The 24,980-nt window shown below is 46.1% G+C and overlaps 1 protein-coding gene across 3 annotated transcripts in view; it reads right to left on the bottom strand.

Annotated features, from left to right (window-relative positions):
- UBE2F (ubiquitin conjugating enzyme E2 F (putative)) overlaps positions 1-23,626 on the bottom strand; it is a 125,984-nt gene extending 102,358 nt beyond the window's left edge. For 2 of the 3 annotated variants that reach the window (XM_073306748.1, XM_073306751.1), the window contains exons 1-2: positions 23,519-23,626; positions 18,771-18,904 (exon numbers count right to left, since the gene is read on the bottom strand). In XM_073306748.1, the coding sequence (XP_073162849.1) occupies positions 18,771-18,888 (118 nt within the window). In that variant the 5' untranslated portion in view covers positions 18,889-18,904; positions 23,519-23,626. Of the gene's footprint in view, positions 1-18,770; positions 18,905-21,436; positions 21,781-23,518 lie in introns of those variants that run through there. The other variant, XM_073306749.1, reaches the window with a different exon arrangement.
- Positions 23,627-24,980: the final 1,354 nt, after the last annotated feature.

Genomic DNA, 24,980 nt, shown 5'->3' with positions numbered 1-24,980 from the left:
CTATTTCATTAAGGCACATAACATTACACTTAGTTTTAATTACATATTTAAATTGTGGTTACATAAGACAGTAGGTTCGTAGTTTAATTTAGGCTTGTACAAATAAAAACTAAAACTGCAGTGGGCATAACACTAATAAATATATACATATATATACACGGTAATTATAATACGGAATGTCAGTATAGATTTTGGTTTGGTATTTTCCTCCAGGAAGTTATACCTCTTGACTCATAGTTCAGTTTTCAGTATTATATAAACAAAAGTTGAAAACATCGGATTCACTGAAAATGACAATAATGCAGAGTTGTAGGCTTGAAGTATTAAGCAATCAGAAGCATGCACAATTACAGATTACCAGTCCAGATCCATTTGACCATGCAGCATTCTGCAGCAGATGAACAACTTTGATGTAGCTGACAGACGGAGCCTATTCCTGACTTTTGAACAGAGGCATCCAAAGTTTGAAAAGATTTGTTCTGTGCTTGCTGAACTTGTTGGACACTGGTGCAATCATTTTTCCCCAGTTTAACCTGGGTTTAACCCTATACTTACCAGTGTCCACCCCAAACTACTTTTCCCCCCCAGGAAACGGCCAAACCTGCCTAGATCCTCTCTAACTTGTATTCTTAAGGGAAGCCTCGTAGCCTGATGCTGCATTAGGTGTGAAACCAGCCACTTAAACCTCCTCCCTCAACAGCTTCCTATGTTTATCCCCCTGTCACATTGTAGGTTGTAAACACCACCTGCCCTGCAACCTTGGGTGCCTCACAATGCTTTGCTGTTGTACCTCCCAACCAGGGCTGCTCCCAACCAGCCTAACAGTATGCAGGTTACACCCCAAGTGCCTATGTAGAGCTGCAGCCCTGGTCCAGCCACTGTGAACCCAGCAGCCGGTCAGCAACACACCAGTCATACTCTGGCTTCCACCAGCCTAGGTTACCACTTGCAGAGTGACCCCAACACACTACTAGTCCCGAATTTTCCCAAAAATGTGTGTCCTGCACTGTCCAACCCTCTCTTGGGCTGTTCAGATATTAGAGGTCCGTTGGACCTAATATGTCAACATTCAACAGTTTTCTGCTTTAACTGGAGTTAGCAAACAGTTCAGTTTAAGGATTACTGGATTATTTTAGACTAAAAACAAAATACGTTTATGTAACTACAAAGAGAGGTTTTGAGTGAGTACAAGCATAAGGTATTACAACCAGAAATGGTTACAAGAGAAATAAAGATAAAACTCTTTTTAGGAGCTAAAATTTTACAAGTGGGACTTGGTTCGAGGCAAAATCCTTACCACATGTTCTCAGCAATAGGGCTGACCAAATTCCCATGTCAGGATCTTCCCCAGATTCAAAGGACTGGTTCCTTTATCGTCTTTATATGGGAGGGAGAGAGAGAGAGAGGATACATACACAAGGAGAGATGCCTTTGGGTGTTTTTGCCCCTCACTTTTATAGTCCAGTCACCCTTTACAGTGGCTTCTTCTGAGGGTTACCCCCAAAGCAAAATTTATTCGAACAGAAAAGGCGACGACAGAATGCAACAGTCAAGGTGCCCCCATGCTCTTTCTTCTCCCTTGTGTATGCTGAAATGCAGATTTGCCTTGTCTCCTGCCACTTCCACCTCTTGCTGTCTCGAGGACCTTGTTTACTATTTATATGTAAAATGAGGTCAACACACATTCCTTTATTTAAGATAGACTTGTTTAACAACTTTGCCTAGTCACAGTTTGAACATGTGCTATCACCACCACACAGGGAGCATTCATAACTTTACATATAATGTTGCTACATACAGTACATTTCACCATGATATCATTGATCAGCAAGTTATTAGTTTTCTAACGATACCTCACAAGGCACAGTTTGTACAAAGATTATTACAACAGTCTAGCATGTGAATACAGGGATCCTTCGGTCACACCCCTTTCCTAAGTTTCCCCCTTCCAGTTCCTTTTTCCTTTTGCACCTTCTCTTTGCTTTGTTTTCTGCGGCCCCTATGCTCTGCCCTCACCCAACACAGATGTCCCTTGTCATCTTCTCCTTCAAACCATTTTCCCCCCAAAGCTGCTGCCATGTTGTCTGCTGCCTTGCTGGTGGAAGCCAGCAGTAGGAGGAGTGAAGAACACCCCCGGAAGAGGCAGACAGGCCAATGACTGTATTTTGTGCAGCAATCTCTGTTGGTCAGATGGAAAAAAAGTACAGCAAATTTTTCACCCTTCCATCCCACCCATTCTGTATAAAGCCAAAGTCTCAGCACAGTTGCCTCGTTTTCAATTTTATTTATATTTACTCCTTCCCACAAGATTTCTGGTTTTTCAGCAAATCTTTTAAATATTAAAAATATATATTTTTAAAAAAATAAATCAACTTTTTTTCATTTCATCCAGGAAAGGCAATAAAACAGACTAATTATCGCAGCTTCATTTTCTGACTCACTCACTAACTAGCACAATAGTTATATATTTGTCTGTCAACAATGCAGGAAAGATGTTTAAATCCGAACCCAAATATACAATTTTCGTTTTTAGATTTCACAAAAATATTTCTATTGGCTTAAACTTTTAAAAACTTTTTAGTTCAGAATCTAAATTGATCTGATAGTGGCTCTAAGGAAAAGTAAGTAAGGGCTATTTCCAGCACATGTGGGCTTTACTACAATTAATATTAAAATTGGGCTTTTCACCCTCCGTTTTCTGTAAGGTATTTTCTGTCATTTCATGGCAGAAATTATTCTCAGAGTAGAGCTTTGAGAGTTTTATATTTATCAGTCGTTAGACCAAATTCATCCTTGTAACTCTTTAGATACTGGGAACTGGATTAGATTAATGTGTTTTCACAGTACAATGAAAACAGATCCTTAAACTACACCATTTAAATTGTGAACTGATGCAATCCTAAAACTCTACTAGGGGTTCTTCTGTGGACAAAATTCTTAGGACTTCTAGTTATGTTCATTGCTGTGTTGCTGTAGCTTTGTTGGTCCCAGGATATTAGAGAGACAAGGTGGACGAGATACTATCTTTTTATTGGACCAACATCTGTTGATGAGAGACAAGATTTCAAGTCACACCATGCTCTTCAGGTCTTTTACTTCAGGTCAAAGACCTGAAGAAGAGCTCTGTGTGGCTCAAAAGCTTGTCTCTTTCATCAACAGAAGTTGGCCCAATAAAAGATAACATCTCACCCACCTTGTCCCTCTAGTTATGTTCAGGCATACATTATGGGTTTATGAACGAGTAAGCCTCCCACAACCCAGAAGTCTCTCTCCCTGCTATGTAAGAGGGCTTTTATTTTTCTTTAAGACTTCACAGGAAAGGCACAGGGAAGTATACATTACACTTTAGCATGCAGATAATTACATTTCTGAACACAATACAATGTAAATGCAGTCTTACAAAAGTCAAATGTCGCAGCTGGTGATTACTTTTGGATGATTTGATTATTCTGTAATCATAATCCTGATTTTATGGGTATCAATGAGACCATAGCTATTTATTAAGAATTACTTTGTGGAAAGAACCAGACACTGAGTTTACAGGAAAGAAGGAACAGGAGAATCCCAATGGCAACTGCATTCCTCAAAGGTATGTGCTGTGAGGTGGGACAAGACCAGTGTTTCCTCTAATTTTTTCCATCCACGTGCGCAATAAATTTTGTTATGTGCACCGAGGTATGTGCAGATGTGCGCCACCAGTAGAAACAAAAACCTAGATATAATATATATTTTTTAAAAGTTACCATAGGGATAATTACTCCAGCCAGGACAGGTTAGGCATTTTAGAACTCACTACTCAAATAGTTAGATTTAAGTGTAAGAGAAATAAAAATTATGAAATGCATAGACAAGTCAAAATACTAAAATAACACACTTTGAAAGAATAAAATTACACAGACTATATGTGCATTGCAGGAAGTACCAAGAAGTAACAACAATAATACAAGTATGCGTTGGGGAGTGAGAGAGACACAGACATACAGACAGAGAGAGAGACAGTGTGTGTGTTGGCTGCTGGGGAAGTTTCTGAGAGATGCTGTGTGCTGTCTCTTTAAGGCACTCACTGAAAGCTCTCCTGAGCCCTGTCTCCCCTCCCCTGCTCTGCAGAGCTGGGGACATGAACACGGGGGAGAGAAAGACAGACAGACAAGAGAGGGGAAATCTCAGAGACCCTGAGCTGTCTCTTTAAGAAAGGCACTCACTCCCTGCCTGGAGGCTGGAGTCCTTCAGACCTCAGCAGCTCCAAGTCCTAAGCCAGGCTGTCCCCTCTCCCTTGCTCTGCAGAGATGGGGTACAGTGGCAGGAGAAGAGGGACACCCTGACATCAGCGCAACCCCTACCCCCGCTCTGCACAGCCAGCGGGAGGGTCCCGGGAGCAGCTGCAGAAGCAGTGGGGGGAGGGGCATATGCGGCTGGATGTGCACGCTCTACTAGTCAACAGCACAGCACTTGACTCTCTCCTGAGCAGCTGCCTGACAGCGCAGCTTAGAGGGAACATAGGACAAGACATGCTTTTCAAGATCCCTTGGAGCATGGTTTTATTAGCTGCTGCTGGAGGTTGTTTATTTCTGATCTTAAAGTCACAAAAAACCCAACATGCCTTGGCCCTTCACTTCACTTCAGAGCTGGGCTCCCAGCCAGCAGCTACCACTCCCCAGCTCTGAAGGCCAGCACTGCCACCAGCAGCAGCTCAGAACTAAGGGTAGGTACAATAGCCTGGTGACCACCCCCACAATTACAACACTATGAAACCTCAGGTTCAAATAGCTGAAATCATGAAATTTACGATTTTTAAAATCTTATGACCGAAATTGACCAAAATGGACCATGAATTTGGTAGGGCCCTATTTATAACATTTGAAATATAAAAAAATGTTTTAATTTATAGGGGGGGTTGCACTCAGGTTTGCTGTGTGAAAGGGGTCACCAATACAAAAGTTTGAGAACCACTGATCTAATTATTAAAGTCAGTGTAGTAATTTATAGGAATGACAAAAGGGAAGATACAAGTAGATTGCTAAACCTCAACTGTGAGATCTAACAGAGGCAAAGAAGATATTTACCATGCTCTGGTTACACAAACTTCATGTATCACACTGACCTCTACTTTAAGAAACCCTTCCAACTTGATATTTACATTAGTAATGTACAGCTAAGCGATACATTACTGTAAATTAATTTAAAAATTAATCTGTTTTCAGGCTAAATACTGAAGTATTTGTCAAACTTATCAGGTGGGACAGGTTACTATAAGCAGTATGCATCTGAAGTTGATGATTCAGTTAGGCTAAATGCCCTACACTATAGTAGCACGTAACAAACTTTCTGTTCAAAGTACAGCATAATCAGAAGTTAAACCCTCATTTCATTAAATGTCTCTTACTTTGCTGTAAGCATAATACAAGAATAATCAATACTTTAACCAAAACCTTAAAAATACTACTAGAACTCTGCTGATGTTTTACTACTCTATTGATGATCTACATACATTCATTGTAACTAGCTGGCCATTCAAACCAATTTCATTTGTGGAGAGCGTACTCTTCAAAATACAAGGCCTCACACAAGTAGAAGCAGTATTACTATAATTCAAAACCCCCCTTTTAAAAATCTGAAAATATACATGTACCGTTACAAGTACCAACTACTGTTATATATGAGCTTCCCACAATGCAGAACAGATGTTTAAATCTTAACCTAAAATATATAATTTTCTTTTTTAGATTTCACAAAAATATTTCTATTGACTTTAGGCTTTTACATACATTTTTGGTACTGAACCTAAACTGATCAGACAATGACTCTTAAAGGAAAGCAAGTTTTGTGACATAAAATGTAAGGGCTCTCTCCAAGACGTGGCACGTGACAAACACTGGAGAGAAATCTCTCCATTTCTCAGTTTGTTTACTTTTGCTTATAGTCCGTTTCACTGTCTTCCATGCATAGTACAATGTTTTCCTCTTTGCACAGGTCTTTCACACAACAAAGAAGTGGAAAACATTTCAAAAATTGGAACATGATTCTACCATCACAAAAATTGGTTGGAATGGAGCCGCAAGGAACAATAACTGAGCGGTAGTTGTGGAAACTGAATCTACCATTAACTCTTCTTCAGAGTCAATTCCAAATTGATGAATCTTCTTTAAACAATTTAGAGCAATAACAAATGTGAAAAAAAATAAACAAGTTAAACACGATTAAATTCAGTCATAAAAGCAGGGTTTTTTAACCAGTAAATTCTTCCTTCCCCACCGTAAAAATTCCCCAATAGTATGGATATGAACACAAAGCATAATCTTGATTGACATATGCAGGAGCATGAAGCTCAGAACGGAGCCTGCAAAATTACTACATTCAGAACAAAATTACCTATGATGAGATTCCCCTCCATCCCCCTTTATTACACCATATAGGGAAAGTGCATTTTGTTTTGTACGTCTTTTGATCCTGCCTGAGTTCAAGATATGTATCTTGACATTTATCTCCGCTTTCCATATCCCAGTTCCAGTAACAGAACACTGACACTGACATTTCCATTTTCATTCTTCTTACTAAAAACTGTATCAAGTCTATTATTCAAGGCAAATGGATGTTTTGCTCCCCCGGAGCTGTATAATTAAATTGTGGGTTGGTATTACAAATGAAGAGAACTTGTAAAGTCTGAAAAAGATTTTGTCCAATTCTACCCATTTTTATTTAGAGTGAAAGATGTATACTTTACTCCTTCCTCTTCCAAATGCTTACCGGAAAGAGAATGTTGTCAAACCACACACTTAGTCTATATGCAATATAACAGTAGCCTATCGAATTATCAGAAAACTAGCAGCACTAAGTGAAATAAATCGTGCAGGCTAACAATGCAAAGGAATGGAAGCCAGAAATCAATCTCTCTCTAATCCAGAAAAAAACAAAACAATATGCAACCTTGTACAAGTCACTTTACTTGTGCCACAGAGATGCACACATGAAAATTAGGTACAAATAAGGACTAAAATCAAAATTGGGCAATGTATCAGAGCAAATCTCTCCTTTGTAAGTTAAACACTAGAAAGTCTTGACAATACTTTCCTTTGGATTTCTTCCAACTCCTCTTACCATAACTAATTTATGTAGGTTTTACTGTATTTGTCGCATACTTTCATGTAATTCCATTTTCGTTTTCCATCATTAAGTGCTGATCTTTAATTTACCCCAAAGCTCATCTTTCTTCACAAATAAGCACCATTTCACTGTAAGCTGATGTTATGAATCCATAAAAATATATTCCCTTTTCAGCATGCAATGCCTTATGGATTCACCAAGGGAAGGTCATGCCTGACTAATCTAATCGCCTTTTATGATGAGATTACTGGTTCTGTGGATGAAGGGAAAGCAGTGGATGTATTGTTTCTTGACTTTAGCAAAGCTTTTGACACGGTCTCCCATAGTATTCTTGTCAGCAAGTTAAGGAAGTATGGGCTGGATGAATGCACTATAAGGTGGGTAGAAAGCTGGCTAGATTGTCGGGCTCAACGGGTAGTGATCAATGGCTCCATGTCTAGTTGGCAGCCGGTATCAAGTGGAGTGCCCCAAGGGTCGGTCCTGGGGCCGGTTTTATTCAATATCTTCATAAATGATCTGGAGGATGGTGTGGATTGCACTCTCAGCAAATTTGCGGATGATACTAAACTGGAAGGAGTGGTAGATACGCTGGAGGGGAGGGATAGGATACAGAAGGACCTAGACCAATTGGAAGATTGGGCCAAAAGGAATCTGATGAGGTTCAATAAGGATAAGTGCAGGGTCCTGCACTTAGGACGGAAGAACCCAATGCACAGCTACAGACTAGGGACTGAATGGCTAGGCAGCAGTTCTGCGGAAAAGGACCTAGGGGTGACAGTGGACGAGAAGCTGGATATGAGTCAGCAGTGTGCCCTTGTTGCCAAGAAGGCCAATGGCATTTTGGGATGTATAAGTAGGGGCATAGCGAGCAGATCGAGGGACGTGATCGTTCCCCTCTATTCGACATTGGTGAGGCCTCATCTGGAGTACTGTGTCCAGTTTTGGGCCCCACACTTCAAGAAGGATGGGGATAAATTGGAGAGAGTCCAGCGAAGGGCAACAAAAATGATTAGGGGACTGGAACACATGAGTTATGAGGAGAGGCTGAGGGAGCTGGGATTGTTTAGCCTGAAGAAGAGAAGAATGAGGGGGGATTTGATAGCTGCTTTCAACTACCTGAAAGGAGGTTCCAAAGAGGATGGCTCTAGACTGTTCTCAATGGTAGCAGATGACAGAACGAGGAGTAATGGTCTCAAGTTGCAGTGGGGGAGGTTTAGATTGGATATTAGGAAAAACTTTTTCACTAAGAGGGTGGTGAAACACTGGAATGCGTTACCTAGGGAGGTGGTAGAATCTCCTTCCTTAGAGGTTTTTAAGGTCAGGCTTGACAAAGCCCTGGCTGGGATGATTTAACTGGGAATTGGTCCTGCTTTGAGCAGGGGGTTGGACTAGATGACCTTCTGGGGTCCCTTCCAACCCTGATATTCTATGATTCTATGTGACCATTTCAGAAATAGGCCTGTAGTGAACATAACGGATATATGAATTCATAATTTAACTTTTTTTCAATCCTTAGATGGACAATGCTTTGGAAATGTAAAGTATTTTTCTCTCTTTCAAATCATACCCTTTGATCTTCTTGCTTACTATGGTTATGAGTAACAACAAGGATTACTGTAACTAAAAGATTAGAGTAAAAAACTAATTTCTCTGTTTTTCCCAGTTTATTCACATAGTGCATTTACCTGCACTTTCTCTTTCACTTCCCAGTTTTGGGAGTCTTTCACAAAGTAACAGAAAAGACCAATAAATAAATAAATAAATAAATAATCTGGTTGTAAAACCAGAAAAATTATCAGGTTGCCAATGGGGCAGGCACAGTACCTAGAACTATTAGTTCTGCTCTTTAAACATTTAACTAGATTTCAAGCTGCCAATATCTCCAACAGAAAGAAATATACGAGACACATGATGAAAAGTAAGATTTTGATGTACTTCAAAAAAAAGACAGGTTTCAGAGTAGCAGCCGTGTTAGTCTATATTCGCAAAAAGAAAAGGAGTACTTGTGGCACCTTAGAGACTAACAAATTTATTTGAGCAGAAGCTTTTGTGAGCTACAGCTCACTTCATCGGATGCATTCAGTGGCAAATACAGTGGGGAGATTTATATACATAGAGAACATGAAACAATGGGTGTTACCATACACACTGGAACAAGAGAGTGATCACTTAAGGTGAGCTATTACCAGCAGTGAGGGGGGGGACTGGGAACGGGAACCTTTTGTAGTGATAATCAAGGTGGGCCATTTCCAGCAGTTGACACGAATGTCTGAGGAACAGTGGGGGCTGTAGGGGGGGAATAAACAGGGGGAAATAGTTTTACTCTGTGTAATGACCCACCCACTCCCAGTCTCTATTCAAGCCTAAATTAATTGTATCCAGTTTGCAAATTAACTCCAATTCAGCAGTCTCTCATTGGAGTCTGTTTTTGAAGTTTTTTTGTTGAAGAACTGCAACTCTTAGGTCTGTAATTGAGCGACCAGAGAGACTGAAGTGTTCAACTAGTTTTTGAATGTTATAATTCTTGATGTCTGATTTGTGTCCATTTATTCTTTTACGTAGAGACTGTCCAGTTTGACCAATGTACATGGCAGAGGGGCATATATCACATTTGTAGATGTGCAGGTGAACGAGCCTCTGATAGTGTGGCTGATGTGATTAGGCCCTATGATGGTGTCCCCTGAATAGATATGTGGACACAGTTGGCAACGGGCTTTGTTGCAAGGATAGGTTCCTGGGTTAGTGGTTCTGTTGTGCGGTGTGTGGTTGCTGATGAGTATTTGCTTCAGGTTGGGGGACTGTCTGTAAGTGAGGACTGGCCTGTCTCCCAAGATCTGTGAGAGTGATGGGTCATCTTTCAGGATAGGTTGTAGATCCTTGATGATGCGTTGGAGAGGTTTTAGTTGGGGGCTGAAGGTGATGGCTAGTGGCGTTCTGTTATTTTCTTTGTTGGGCCTGTCCTGTAGTAGGTGACTTCTGGGTACTCTTCTGGCTCTGTCAATCTGTTTCTTCACTTCAGCAGGTGGGCACTGTAGTTGTAAGAATGCTTGATAGAGATCTTGTAGGTGTTTGTCTCTGTCTGAGGGGTTGGAGCAAATGTGGTTGTATCGTAGAGCTTGGCTGTAGACAACGGATCGTGTGGTGTGGTCTGGATGAAAGCTGGAGGCATGTATGTAGGAATAGCGGTCAGTAGGTTTCTGGTATAGGGTGGTGTTTATGTGACCATCGCTTATTAACACCATAGTGTCCAGGAAGTGGATCTCTTGTGTGGACTAGTCCAGGCTGAGGTTGATGGTGGGATGGAAATTGTTGAAAAACAGACTCCAACAAGAAACTGCTGAATTGGAATTAATTTGCAAACTGGATACAATTAACTTAGGCTTGAATAGAGACTGGGAGTGGATGGGTCATTACACAAAGTAGAACTATTTCCCCATGTTTATTCCCCCCCTACAGCCCCCACTGTTCCTCAGACATTCTTGTCAACTGCTGGAAATGGCCCACCTTGATTATCACTACAAAAGATTCCCGTTCCTACTCCTCCCCGCCCCCCCGCTCTCCTGCTGGTAACACTCATTGTTTCATGTTCTCTATGTACATAAATCTCCCCACTGTATTTTCCACTGAATGCATCCGATGAAGTGAGCCGTAGCTCACGAAAGGTTATGCTCAAATAAATTTGTCAGTCTCTAAGGTGCCACAAGTACTCCTTTACTTTTTGCAAAAAAAATGCAGCTGAATAAAGTGCGTCTATGATCCCATAAGCATACACATTATATTTTTATCACTGACACTTTGTCATGTAATTTTTTTAATAAATTTTACTTTATTATAAAATTTAATTCTCATAGTATTTTTGCTTGCAGTCCCCTGGCCTCTTTCAATCATCCAAGAACAATCTGTCTTTGGCCCAGTCCTGTGAGGCACTGACCATCTTGAACAATCAGGCACTATCAGCAGTCATGACTCACGCAAAAGCTGGTCTTCAAAGAATGAAAATACGGTAACTCCAAAAAGTGAATTCTCTCTTTCAGCTGAAGTTGATGGCTTTCAAAAACCTGAACAGGAAAAGTTATAAATGCCATGTTTCCAGTCTCTGAAAACTAGCCAGTGCCCGCAGTATGTCAGTCTCAAGGAACAGATGGGGAGAACAGCACACAGGTAGCTAAGTAGAAGGTGCAAGAGTATGTTGCCTGGTCTACACTACAAAGTTAGATCGACATAAGCTGCTTTACGTAGACCTAGCTATGCACGTCTCTAAACTTAAATGTCTCCCACCCATATAAGTGACCCATTTCAACGATATAGTAACACCACCTCTCTTTGCGGCACAGAGACATGGTTAATGTACAGAGGTCAACGCACCGTGAGTGTAGACATTGCATTACTTACATCAACCCTAACAGTCCTCCAGCAGCTGTCCCACAATGCCCCACACTGTCCAATGCCTTTTTTTTTTTTGGTTGTCCAGCTTGGTGAGCACACCTCTATCTGCTCTCCAGTGCTAAAGTGAGTTGGCGGATGGGATTGCAGAGCCATTGGCCATTATCTTTGAAAACTCATGGTGATCGGGAGAGGTCCCGTACGACTAGGAAAAGGCTAATGTAGTGCCCATCTTTAAAAAAGGGAAGGAGGAGGATCCTGGGAACTACAGGCCAGTTAGCCTCACCTCAGTCCCTGGAAAAATCATGGAGCAGGTGCTCAAGGAACCAATTCTGAAGCACTTAGAGGAGAGGAAAGTGGTCAGGAACAGTCAGCATGGATTCACCAAGGGCAAGTCATGCCTGACTAATCTAATTGCCTTCTATGACGAGATAACTGGCTCTGTAGATGAGGGGAAAGCAGTGGACGTGTTGTTCCTTGACTTTAGCAAAGCTTCTGACACGGTCTCCCACAGTATTCTTGCCAATAAGTTAAAGTAGTATGGGCTGGATGAATGGACGATAAGGTGGATAGAAAGCTGGCTAGATTGTCGGGCTCAACGGGTAGTGATCAATGGCTTCATGTCTAGTTGGCAGCCGGTATCGAGTGGAGTGTCCCAAGGGTCGGTCCTCAGGCTGGTTTTGTTCAATATCTTCATTAATGATCTGGAGGATGGTATGGATTGCACCCTCAACAAGTTTGAAGATGACACTAAACTGGGAGGAGAGGTAGATACGCTGGAGGGTAGGGATAGGATACAGAGGGACCTAGACAAATTAGAGGATTGGGCCAAAAGAAATTGGATCAGGTTCAACAAGGACAAGTGCAGAGTCCTGCACATAGGACGGAAGAATCCCATGCACTGCTACAGACTAGGGACCGAATGGCTCGGCAGCAGTGCTGCAGAAAAGGACCTAGGGGTTACAGTGGACGAGAAGATGGATATGAGTCAACAGTGTGCTCTTGTTGCCAAGAAGGCCAATGGCATTTTGGGATGTATAAGTAGGGGCACTGCCAGCAGATTGAGGGACGTGATCATTCCCCTCTATTCGACATTGGTGAGGCCTCATCTGGAGTACTGTGTCCAGTTTTGGGCTGACACTACAAGAAGAATGTGGAAAAATTGGAAAACGTCCAGTTGAGGGCAACAAAAATGATTAGGGGACTGGAACACATGAGTTATGAGGAGAGGCTGAGGGAACTGGGATTGTTTAGTCTGCGGAAGAGAAGAATGAGGGAGGATTTGATAGCTGCTTTCAACTACCTGAAAGGGGGTTCTGAAGAGGATGGCTCTAGACTGTTCTCAGTGGTACGAGATGATAGAACGAGGAGTAATAGTCTCAAGTTGCAGCGTGGGAGGTTTAGGTTGGATATTAGGAAAAACTTTTTCACTAGGAGGGTGGTGAAGCACTGGAATGCGTTACCGAGGGAGGTGGTGGAAACTCCTTCCTTAGATATTTTTAAGGTCAGGCTTGACAAAGCCCTGGCTGGGATGATTTAGTTGGGGATTGGTCCTGCTTTGAGCAGGGGGTTGGACTAGATGACCTCCTGAGGTCCCTTCCAACCCTGATATTCTGTGATTCTATGACCCTATCACCACTCCACACATGGCTGTGGATACCTCCAAGGAGCCAGAGTCACAGACTACTGCCGAGAACAACAAGGAGGTGGTAGTGGCAGATGAGGAGAAAAGGGAGGATTATAAAGGACAGGACCTGTTTTTGACTCTATCACAGTTTTACCAGTCCTGCCAGTTGAGCACGAGTGAGCTCCATGTAGGGGAAGGAACCTTGGGTAAGTGTGTAGACAAATTTTCCATGACAGGAACGGCACCCCCAATTAGCAGGACGCAGCTTTTGACTTTTCATTAATTTTCTCATACTAGAAGAAGTAGCAGTACAACGAGAAACAGTTGCTATCTGCTTTTCATTCACCTATAGAGTTAGGCAGGACAGGCTATGTGGAACAGTTTATGTGCGCATGTCTCTTCCTTGAATTCTGAGAGATCGGGATGAAACTTCCATGGAGGTACATTGCAATCCTCTCCCAAAGGTTTCTAGGGATGGCAGCCTTATTTCTTCCTCTGCGGCAGGACACTTTCCCACACCAGGAGGCAATAAATGCAGCAGGCACCACTGTAGTACACAGCTAGAACAGAGGTGGGCAAACTACGGCCCTCAGGCCACATCTGGCCCGCGGAGCCCTCCTACCCAGCCCCTGAGCTTCCAGCCCCTCCCCCGCTGTTCCCCCTCCTCCGCAGTCTCAGCTCACTGCACCGCCGGTGCAATGCTCTCGGCGGCGGGGCTGCGAGCTCTTGCCAGGCAGCGCACTCTTGGCGGGCAGCGCAGCTACAGAGCTGCGGCCTGACCCGGTGCTCTGTGCTGCGCAGTGGTGTGGCTGGCTCTAGCCAGGCAGCACGGCTGCTTGTCCTGGTGCTCTGGGCGGCATGGCTGTAGCGCTGACAGCCACCAGTGCTCCAGGCAGCACGGAGGGAGCAGGGGAGGTTGGATAGGGAGCAGGGGAGTTCCGGGTGGTGCTCAGGGGTGTGGATAGAGATTGGGGCAGTCAGAGGGCAGGGAACTGGGGGGTTGAATGGGGGCAGGGGTCCTGGGGGTGTAGTCAGGAAGGAGAGGGGGAGCTGAATGGGGCAGCGGGTGGCAGGCAGGGGCAGGGGTTCCAGGGGCAGTCTACACTAAGTGTAAACAACATTTTAAAAAGCACTTAATTAAAACATTCCAGATAGCATGGCTTTCAAATGATCATCTTTTTTCTAGTCTGGATGAGGTTTTAATGAGTTTGAAGACAACATATGAATGAGGTAGTAACCTTAATATCTAATACCTTAAATATCACCACTGATTATTTTAGCAGCAATATTCTTATCAGCTAGGTAGTTGTTCTTGGATGCACTGGTCGATTATCGGAGGTTAAGATGGCTATGTCCCAATCTACATCCGATGGTCAAAATGGCATCTGGGTTATTTGTGACAGCTGGCTGATAGCTAGATATTTTTTAGGCTGCAGTGTGATTAGTATGCTAATGATATCCAGTTCCATTTCTTTCACCAAACACAGATTCTACTGTTTCATTCCTTCCCCAAAGCCTGGCCAAAATAGACACCTACATGAAAATGAACTGGCTGTGATTATCATGTCAAGACTGAAGTGATATCTTGTTGAAAGTGTCAAACATCTAAGTAGAATGGGCTGAGACTATCTGCACCAATTAAAGGAATGCCCACCTAGCACCAAAATACTTCAGTCTGGGTATCCTGCTGGAGTCATCACTACTCCTGGATTTTGAGGCCTTGTCTACACTACAGAACATAGCTGTTACTGACAAGAAATGTCAGCAACAGGTAACATATACAGTTAAATTGTGTTTAATACTAGTTCAGCTACATGTACCTAGGGGTTACAGTGGACGAGAAGCTGGATATGAGTCAACAGTGTGCCCTTGTTGCCAAGAAGGCTAATGGCATTTTGGGCTGTATAAGTAGGGGCACTGCCGGGAGATCGAGGGACGTGACCATTCCCCTCTATTCGACATTGGTGAGGCTTCATTGGGAGCCTGGTCAAAACTGTGACCAGTTTTGGTCCCCACACTACAAGAAGGATGTGGAAAAATTGGAAAATGTCCAGTCGAGGGCAACAAAAATGTTTAGGGAACTGGAACAAATGACTAATGAGGAGAGGCTGAGGGAACTGGGATTGTTTAGTCTGCGGAAGAGAACAATGAGGGGGGATTTAATAGCTGCTTTCAACTACCTGAAAGGGGGTTCCAAAGAGGATGGATCTAGACTGTTCTCAGTGGTACGAGATGATAGAACAAGGAGTAATGGTCTCAAGTTGCAAGGGGGGAGGTTTAGGTTGGATATTAGGAAAAATTTTTTCACTAGGAGGGTGGTGAAGCACTGGAATGCGTTACTGAGGGAGGTGGTGGAATGTCCTTCCTTAGAGGTTTTTAAGGTCAGGCTGAACAAAGCCCTGGCTGGGATGATTTAGTTGGGGATTGGTCCTGAATTGAGCAGGGGGTTGGACTAGATGACCTCCTGAGGTCCCTTCCACCCCCGATATTCTGTGATTCTATGTATAGACAAGGAAAAATGGTGCTGACTATTGCTTGTTCCAACCTATCTACACTCATAGCTAAATCATGTTTTAGCACCAGTTCAACATCACCCCTTGCTGACACTCATTGGGAACTGGGAGTATTTATTTCTTGCACTGTAGACAACACCTAAAGTAAAGAACAATTGGATCACTGTCTTTAATGTACACAATTCCCAGGAGACTGATCACTCCTTCCTGACATACTGTGCAACAGTCATCCATAAATGGAAAACCTCCAGGCTAAATAAATTAAGGAAATTGTTTCTACTTAGGGCTCCCCATAAAATTCAAGCTTTGGCTTGTGCAGAATGCAGCTGCCTGCAGTTGAGTACAGGGTGAGTCATTATTGTCCCCTCTAAAATAGAAAGAGTTTTGAAGAATGTCTCACCATTGCTCACATGGTTCAGCTGAACTGTTGTTTGCAATGTTAGAAGCCCTAGTGTATACAGGCTTTTGGCTGCCAACACAGTTTATCAGTTCCCTGTCAATTAAAATTTGCTCCCTGCAGGTCTAAGCAACACGGTGTGAAAACTACATCGGGAGCTGAAACCCCATCTACACTAGGGCTCATAACACTGACAACACCCGTTCAGCTGAATTAATCTTAACAGTGGGAAACTTTCCAGAAATATACCTAGTTTAGACAAGACCTGTGCAATTAATGTGCTAGTTATCTTTTAAGACTCAAATTTTCCAGGACCCAATTACCTGACACTCCCTCTCCACCTGTACCCACAGCAATAGTTAAATCAGCTTGTTTGTTCTGATGTCAGTTCCCTTGATGGCCAGCAGGCCCACCCCCTAGAATTTCTCCCTCTGGACCAGTTTAACTCTGGTCATGACATAAGGCTCATTTTATTTAATAATTGGTTGCTGTGGTTGAGATTTGTCTGCTTGTTGCTTTCAGTTCTAATTTTAATTGCCAGTTTGGGATTTGTAACTTGTACAACACTTAGTCTACTAAAGTTTGTTAGTGATGGTTACAGCAACGGCTATATCTTTATATCACTTTCCCATTGAGTGCAGGAGGAAGAATTTGAATATATATGTCTACATTTTTGTAATTAAAGAACACTGTTGCCATTATTAAGGGTACTATGAAAATTCATCTGATAGAAAATGAAAGATGTTTAAATATTTTGTATTATAAGCAGTGATTAGAATGTACTTTACACCAGTGGTTCTTAAAGCCAGTCCACCGCTTGTTCAGGGAAGCGGCGTGGGCCAAGGGATGTGCTGGCTGCCCTTCCCGCAGCCCCCATTGGCCTGGAGCGGCAAATCGCGGCCAGTGGGAGCCACGATCGGCCGAACCTGCAGGTAAACAAACCAGTCCAGCCCACCGGGGCTTCCCTGGACAAGCGGCAGACTGGCTTTGAGAACCACTGCTTTACACTACATCACCATTTTCCTTTAACACACAGGGCACATATAACCATGCTTAAAGCTAAACTGCAAATCAAATCATAAATCCATACTTTAACTGTTTCAGCTAGACGCTCTTGGCAAGCTTTTTGAGAGACCTAAACAGTGAAGTCACAAGCATCTGTAACTTGAATCGAAATCTTCCCCCTACATGGCTACACAAATGAAGGAAGATAAGATGTGAGGAGAATCTGAATGTGGCCTACAGGAGGATGCAAAATCTACAACAAATCTATTCCCTGCTGTGTGACAGAATCTAAGTTTTCATTTTAAAACACAAGTTTCTAGCACTATGGCTGGGAAGTAACATGACCAACACAAACGGATGCGTTGAGGTCAGTTTCAAGTAATCCTGAAACAGTGGGACTGAGAAATATGAACTGTTGCATTTGAAAAGACCACAGAACTTCACTATGACAACTTACAGGTCAACATTGATAATTTCATTGCTAATCGTTTTTAGCAAAAACATCAACCTAACCAGTTTATCCATTATTATATGCAGTGGAACACCTGGGGTAGTGAAAAGCTGTTTAGTGTTGCAAGGATGGGGAAAAGGGGAGTTAAGCTACATCCCACCCTCAAAACGTCAAGTGCTTTGAGATTTTAAATGCAATATCCTGTACCACATAAGATCTGGCAGCAGGAAAATTGTATAATTTTAATATAAAAATGCTATACTGATTTTATTATTCATTTTCATATTTAGTTCACTGGCCACTGCCTTTTTTCCCATTTACACAGAATTGCTGCAAAATTTGTAGTCTGCCGCAGCAGAAATCTGTGGAAACTAGGGGATCTTCCCACAAACTGATATCCAGCTCGCTGCAGTCTACAAAAGCCCTTCTATAAGAGATCAGTAAGATGTGCTGCTGAAATTTTTTTTTTTAAATCCACATTTCTTACCCACAACTTTCCGTTAACCCAAATAGGCAGTAGCATTATCATCTGTTGAACTGGCTATTTCTTTTTCATTTCAAAAATATTAACGTTCAAAGATTTCATTTAATCATAGTTCAGACGTCACTGAGAATTACCTCCATCCGTCACTTACTTTCAGAACTTGCTTTCCTGTCACAGCCAGTTACCTATATTTCTGTTAACAGAAATATTTTCCAGTCTAATCAACTTGATCTTCTTGTCCAGTTTATTCAGTAATACTAATGTCACCATATAATCACAATTGATTATTTGATGACTGCGATGTCAAACACTGGACTTCAGCACTAAATAATATAAAAGAATGTTCCATTTACAGATTATTATTATTTTTTGCATTACTTGCACCTATGTGGCTACTATTAACACAAAGTTTGAACTCAATACTGCAGTGCTGAATCTCAGATCTGGAGATTACTGCTTATATAATATATAGCGCACAGTAATATGCGTCCAAATCACGGTAATAGTAGTATTAATACGTAGCTCTTGTATCGCACTTTTCATCAGTAGATCTCAAATTGCCTAAAATCTTTAATTGTTGTATGCTTGTCTCTCTCACCAACAGAAGTTGGTCCAATAAAAGATATTACCTCACCCACCTTGTCTCTCACGATCTTTAATGTATTTAACTTCACAACACCCTTGTGACATAAGGAAGCCCTTTTAAAAACATTGATGTAAACTCTTGCCTACAGCATTTAGTATTGTTAGTTGATGAACTAACTATATTTAATGGGACAGCAAATCTTTTAAACATAAGGATCAATTACCTTTAACAAGCAATTTATCTCTAATAGACACTCTCCGAGTAGAATCAGAAGCTGGGTTGGATGTACGAGGCCCTTTGACACCATCATCTCGCTTCAGTTTGCTTGCCAATGTTAGCATTACGGCTATCTTCAACCTAGAACGCAGGCATCAAAATAAGATAAGTCACTACAGTTCCAAGTGCCAGATAAAGTCACAAAATAGTCAAAAGTTGGGACCAAGTGTAGAGCCAAGTGGTATTCATGGTATCCTACTGACAGCTTGTCTACACTTGAAAAGCTACAGCAGCATAGCTGCACGGTTGTAGTGCTTCAGTGTAGATGTTACCTACACTGACGAGACGGGTTCTCCTGTCAGCGTATAGTTAACCCACCTCCCCGAGAGGTGGTAGCTAGGTGACGGAAGAACTGTTCCACTGACTAGCACAATCTACACAGAGACTTAGGTCGGCCTCACTACGGTGCTCAGGACAACTTGAGACAATTTCAGATGTAAATACTAAGGCCTTGTCTACACTGCCACTTTACAGCGCTGCAACTTTCTCACTCAGGGGTGTGAAAAAACAAACTTGTGTGGTTGCGGCACAGTACTGGGAGAGCGCTCTCCCAGTGCTCTAAAAAACCCACCTCAACAAGGGGCGTGGCTCCCAGCACTGAGGCACTGTTTACACTGGCAGGGGAGTGTTTTTTCACACCCCGAGTAAGAAAGTTGCAGCGCTGTTAATTGCCAGTGTAGACAAGCCCTTAGAAGGTAGGCTGACATAGCTACTTTGGGCAGGGGTGTGGAGAGAACAAACACAACACACCCCTGCATGACGTAACTATGCTGACCTCACCCGCTGTATAGCTTCAGCTGTGACGATGGAAGAATGCTTCCATTGGTCTGGCTACCATCGCTCAGGGAAGTGGTGTTCCTATACTGTTGGAAAACCTGTTCTGTCATGCCAGGTGTATCGATACTATAGCTACGACTACAGCTATTCTGGCATGGTCTCCATAGCGTAGACAAACCTTAAGCATCTGGATAGATACAGAGGCCCAGCCACAGCTCCTATGATAAGAAGTGATAATTTTGTTACATCAGTCTTCCCTTAAAGGAATTAATGAAGATTTCTGTGATACATCACTTTGGGCCTCCATTGTATAAAGGCATACAAAGGTCAATGCTTGAAAATTACAAAAACAAAACCTAATCAATATGCCAAATAGCTAGAAGGCACTTATGCAAGACCACTGGTAGTTCTAGAGAAAACTGCTCTTTGGTAGGCCAGGACCAAAGAAGCCTGGGGAAACTGCACGCTGTAAGATTTTTGTCTTCACTGGAGGAAAAAGGATGTGCTCTTACATTAGTAACTTTACTTAAGATTATCTCAAGGTAAAATTCTAGTGAAGGCAAAGCAGTTTGCCATTTCATACAAGTTAGCAAATTGAGTTAAAACTAGAAAAACAGGAAGAGGCATAGTTAAGTAGGGCCTTAAAGATATTCTTAAGAATCATGAACTTATAGTGAAGAAGGGTGAGCCACTGGCGGGATTCATAGGCTAGGTAATGTGGTCAGAACAAAAATAGAGCCAACGTAGTTATCAAGGAGGCCAGTAAGGCAACATTAATCATAACATAACATGAGGGACTTGACGAGAGATTTTGCTGTGTAGACTTCAGCTCTGTACCTGTATGCTCCATTCTTGTGGACAAGCAGTGAAGTAAAATTTGCCAAATTGCTGCACCAGCGATTTCACTTTCTTACCACATCCATTTATACTACATAATAGACAGCCAGGGAAAAATTTTAGGCCTGCAAATCTAGATAGTGCACATGTAAAAGCAGTTATTTTCCAAAATTCTGGGCAGACAGTAGCATGGATCCAGGCTATGATTTATATGCCAAATTTTAGAAACTCAAAATGCCATTGCATTAATTAGGTAATGAAGAGACACAGAAAGGGAAATGAAGGCATTAAACTGGAACAAAACGGAAATGTTGAAAAGCACAAAACATAGCAAAGAACTGAATAATAAAGTTACAAACAATCACAAATCATATTTGTGGAATATTATACTGATAAAAAATGCAAAGAGTTTGAATGCACTTGGTGTAGCGGCCTCTAAATCTGGTCCTGAAATATCTACTTACCTAGGGGAAATATAAATCTTGCTTGGCAAAGTGAGCCAAGCTAGGGTGGGAAACCACCAATTCCTCCTCTCTGGAGGAAGGAGAAAAGGCCAGAGAGCAGCTGAGGGAAGAGGAGCGGAAGAACAAGGAACGAATGGCACAGGCACTACGCTCTCACTCCTTTTAAGAGTAGAAGAAAGAAGAAGCTGGAGCACCTACTACTTTCCCCAGAGGAATGGGGGAACAAAGAACAGAATGACCACAAGGGGAAGAGTAGCTCCTGTCCCCTCAGATCCTGGACAAGAATAAGGCCCAGATCCTCAAAGGTGCTTAGGTGCCTAACTTTCATTGATTTCAATGGAAAGTAGGCGCCTAAATGCCTTTGCGAATCTGGGCATTAATGTCCCCCAGACTGCACTAATGGGGGCAGAGCAGGAAGTGTTCAGAATTTGTTAACTGGGGGGCGGAGTAGAAGAAGAGGGCCTGGGGACAGCCCAGAATTTATTTGGCAGGAACAGAGGACAGAAGAGCCCCCAAAACCTGTTAATTTAATCACCTGCGAGGCTCCAGAATGATCGATTGTTGTGGGAGAGAAGAGCTGACATGGGGAGATGCGTAAATTAAACAGGGCAGGTAGTAGCTGGGAGCTCAGGAAAGTTGGCAGATTCAGGATTTGTCTACACTGAGTTGCTCCTACTTAACTGGGTCAGTCGGTCCCCAGAGGTTGGGGGGATGCTAGTGTCAGTCAGTCTGTCCCCAGGGCGAGGGGAGATAAAAGGGGGCAACGTCTGTCCCTTTGGGAGGAGCAGGAAGGGGAGGCAGAGTCCAACCGTGGGCAGGGCGAAGGGGAGGGCAGGAAAGGGGACTGGGGTTGCGGAGGGGGCAGCATCCAGCTGTCCCAATGGGGGGAGGGGGAGGGAAAGAAAGGGGGCCGGCGTCCCCCGGCCTGTCCCCCTGGTGGCGGGGGGGGAGGGAGGGAGGGGGGCCGGCGACCCCCGGGTGCGATGGGAGGGAGGGAGGGAGGGGGGCCGGCGTCCCCCGGCCTGTCCCCCTGGTGGCGGGGGGGGGAGGGAGGGAGGGGGGCCGGCGACCCCCGGGTGCGATGGGAGGGAGGGAGGGGGGCCGGCGTCCCCCGGCCTGTCCCCCTGGTGGCGGGGGGGGGAGAGAGGGAAGGGGGCCGGCGTCCCCCGGCCTGTCCCCCTGGTGGCGGGGGGGGGGGAGGGAGGGAAGGGGGCCGGCGTCCCCCGGCCTGTCCCCCTGGTGGCGGGGGGGGGGAGGGAGGGAAGGGGGCCGGCGTCCCCCGGCCTGTCCCCCTGGTGGCGGGGGGGGGGAGGGAGGGAAGGGGGCCGGCGACCCCCGGGTGCGATGGGAGGGAGGGAGGGGGGCCGGCGTCCCCCGGCCTGTCCCCCTGGTGGCGGGGGGGGGGAGGGAGGGAAGGGGGCCGGCGTCCCCCGGCCTGTCCCCCTGGTGGCGGGGGGGGGAGGGAGGGAAGGGGGCCGGCGTCCCCCGGCCTGTCCCCCTGGTGGCGGGGGGGGGGAGGGAGGGAAGGGGGCCGGCGTCCCCCCGGCCTGTCCCCCTGGTGGCGGGGGGGGGGAGGGAGGGAGGGGGGCCGGCGTCCCCCGGCCTGTCCCCCTGGTGGCGGGGGGGGGGGAGGGAGGGAAGGGGGCCGGCGTCCCCCGGCCTGTCCCCCTGGTGGCGGGGGGGGGGAGGGAGGGAAGGGGGCCGGCGTCCCCCGGCCTGTCCCCCTGGTGGCGGGGGGGGAGGGAGGGAGGGAAGGGGGCCGGCGACCCCCGGGTGCGATGGGAGGGAGGGAGGGGGGCCAGCGTCCCCCGGCCTGTCCCCCTGGTGGCGGGGGGGGGAGGGAGGGAAGGGGGCCGGCGTCCCCCGGCCTGTCCCCCTGGTGGCGGGGGGGGGGAGGGAGGGAAGGGGGCCGGCGTCCCCCGGCCTGTCCCCCTGGTGGCGGGGGGGGGGGGGAGGGAGGGAGGGGGGCCGGCGTCCCCCGGCCTGTCCCCCTGGTGGCGGGGGGGGGGAGGGAGGGAAGGGGGCCGGCGTCCCCCGGCCTGTCCCCCTGGTGGCGGGGGGGGGGAGGGAGGGAAGGGGGCCGGCGTCCCCCGGCCTGTCCCCCTGGTGGCGGGGGGGGGGAGGGAGGGAAGGGGGCCGGCGTCCCCCGGCCTGTCCCCCTGGTGGCGGGGGGGGGGGGAGGGAGGGAGGGAGGGGGGCCGGCGTCCCCCGGCCTGTCCCCCTGGTGGCGGGGGGGGGAGGGAGGGAGGGGGGCCGGCGTCCCCCGGCCTGTCCCCCTGGTGGCGGGGGGGGGGGGAGGGAGGGAAGGGGGCCGGCGTCCCCCGGCCTGTCCCCCTGGTGGCGGGGGGGGGGAGGGAGGGAAGGGGGCCGGCGTCCCCCGGCCTGTCCCCCTGGTGGCGGGGGGGGGAGGGAGGGAAGGGGGCCGGCGACCCCCGGGTGCGATGGGAGGGAGGGAGGGAGGGGGGCCGGCGTCCCCCGGCCTGTCCCCCTGGGGGCGGGGAAGGGGCCCGGCGTCCCCCGGAGGAGGGGGGAGGGAAGGGGGCCAACGTCCCCCGACCAGTCGCGCTGTGTCCCCGGGGGGAGGGGCGCTCGCTGGCGCCGGGCCGGGCGGACTCACCTGGGCACCGAGTCAGGTCCCGGCTGCAGCGGCCCCCACCATCCCGGCCTGCCCGGCGCGGCGCGGCCCCGCCCCGCGGCCCGGCGCTCCCGGAAGTGGGGGCGGGGCCGCCCTTTCAACACCAACTTTATTAGCAGCCGCCGCGCGCCAGCCCCGCTCCCATCCCCCCTCCCCTCCTCCCCCCGCCGCCGGGGCGCGGCCCCGTGTACCCCCGGGGAGGCGCGTGAAGCCGGCCCCGGGCCGGAGCCCCGCGGGCGGGAAGAGGATGACGTCACGGCGCGGTTCCCTGAGGTGAGGCCCCGGCCCCGCAGCGGGAGTCCCGGCGGTGGGGGAGCCCGCGGCGCTCCGGGCTGCTCGGCGAGCTGCCTCCAGCGGGTCAGCCCGTCGCCCTTGGTCCCGGTCCCTCAACTGGAATTCTTAGATACGACTAATATATTTACCTCTTTTGACCCAAGCGGCTAGCCAAAATGTTAGGGTCCTAGGGGTTGTTCCAGTTAGAAGGAGAAATTGATGATGGAGCCAGGTATCTGATGTACATTCTTTGTCAACAAATAGGATTTCAAAATCCTGTTTCCATTAACACAGCAGGAATCAAACAAGAGACAGGGTCTTTGCTCACTCACAGCTCCAAGCCCCATTTCCAGTCAGCAAAAGCTCTCTTACATGGCTATAACTCAGAAAATCTGAAAAATCCTCACCCTTGAGCAACACCGTTATACCAAGTTTCAGAGTAGCAGCCGTGTTAGTCTGTATTCGCGAAAAGACAAGGAGGACTTGTGGCACCTTAGAGACTAACACATTTATTTGAGCATGAGCTTTCGTGGGCTACAGCGCACTTCATCGGATGCATACCCTGGAAACTGCAGCAGATGTTTTTATACAAACAGACCATGAAAAAATGGGTGTTTATCATTACAAAAGGTTTTCTCTTTTGTGGGGTGGGGGGGAGAGAAAACCTTTTGTAGTGATAAACACCCATTTTTTTCATGGTCTGTGTGTATAAAAACATCTGCTGTAGTTTCCACAGTATGCATCCGATGAAGTGAGCTGTAGCTCAGGAAATCTTATGCTCAAATAAACTGGTTAGTCTCTAACGTGCCACAAGTCCTCCTTTTCTTTTTACAGTTATACCAACTGAACTCCCTGGAGTAGACAGCACTCTGTCAACCAAAGGGCTTCTTCTGTCGACATAGCTACCGCCTCTTATAGAGGTGGCTTAACTGCACCAACAGGAGTGGTGTAGAAGCATCGTCGCTAAAACTTTGCAGTGGCACAGTTGGGCCGATGCCATGTTGGAAGTGTAGACCTGCCCCTAGCTTTTCTCAGGGTGAGGTTCCCAGTGCTTGCTCTGACTGTGCCCTTGGTTTTTCTTCCCCTGCTCTCTTTCAGACCCACAGTCTTTCACAAAACAATAGGTAGAGCAACCTGTCTGCCCGCAAGTACCCTGCAAGTTTGGGGCAGT

This window comes from Lepidochelys kempii, chromosome 11 (genome assembly GCF_965140265.1).
Source record: "Lepidochelys kempii isolate rLepKem1 chromosome 11, rLepKem1.hap2, whole genome shotgun sequence".
Classification (NCBI taxonomy): Eukaryota; Metazoa; Chordata; order Testudines; family Cheloniidae; genus Lepidochelys; species Lepidochelys kempii.
The sequence above is the reverse complement of the archived record's forward strand: the minus strand, read 5'-3'. Positions and strand labels throughout refer to the sequence as shown.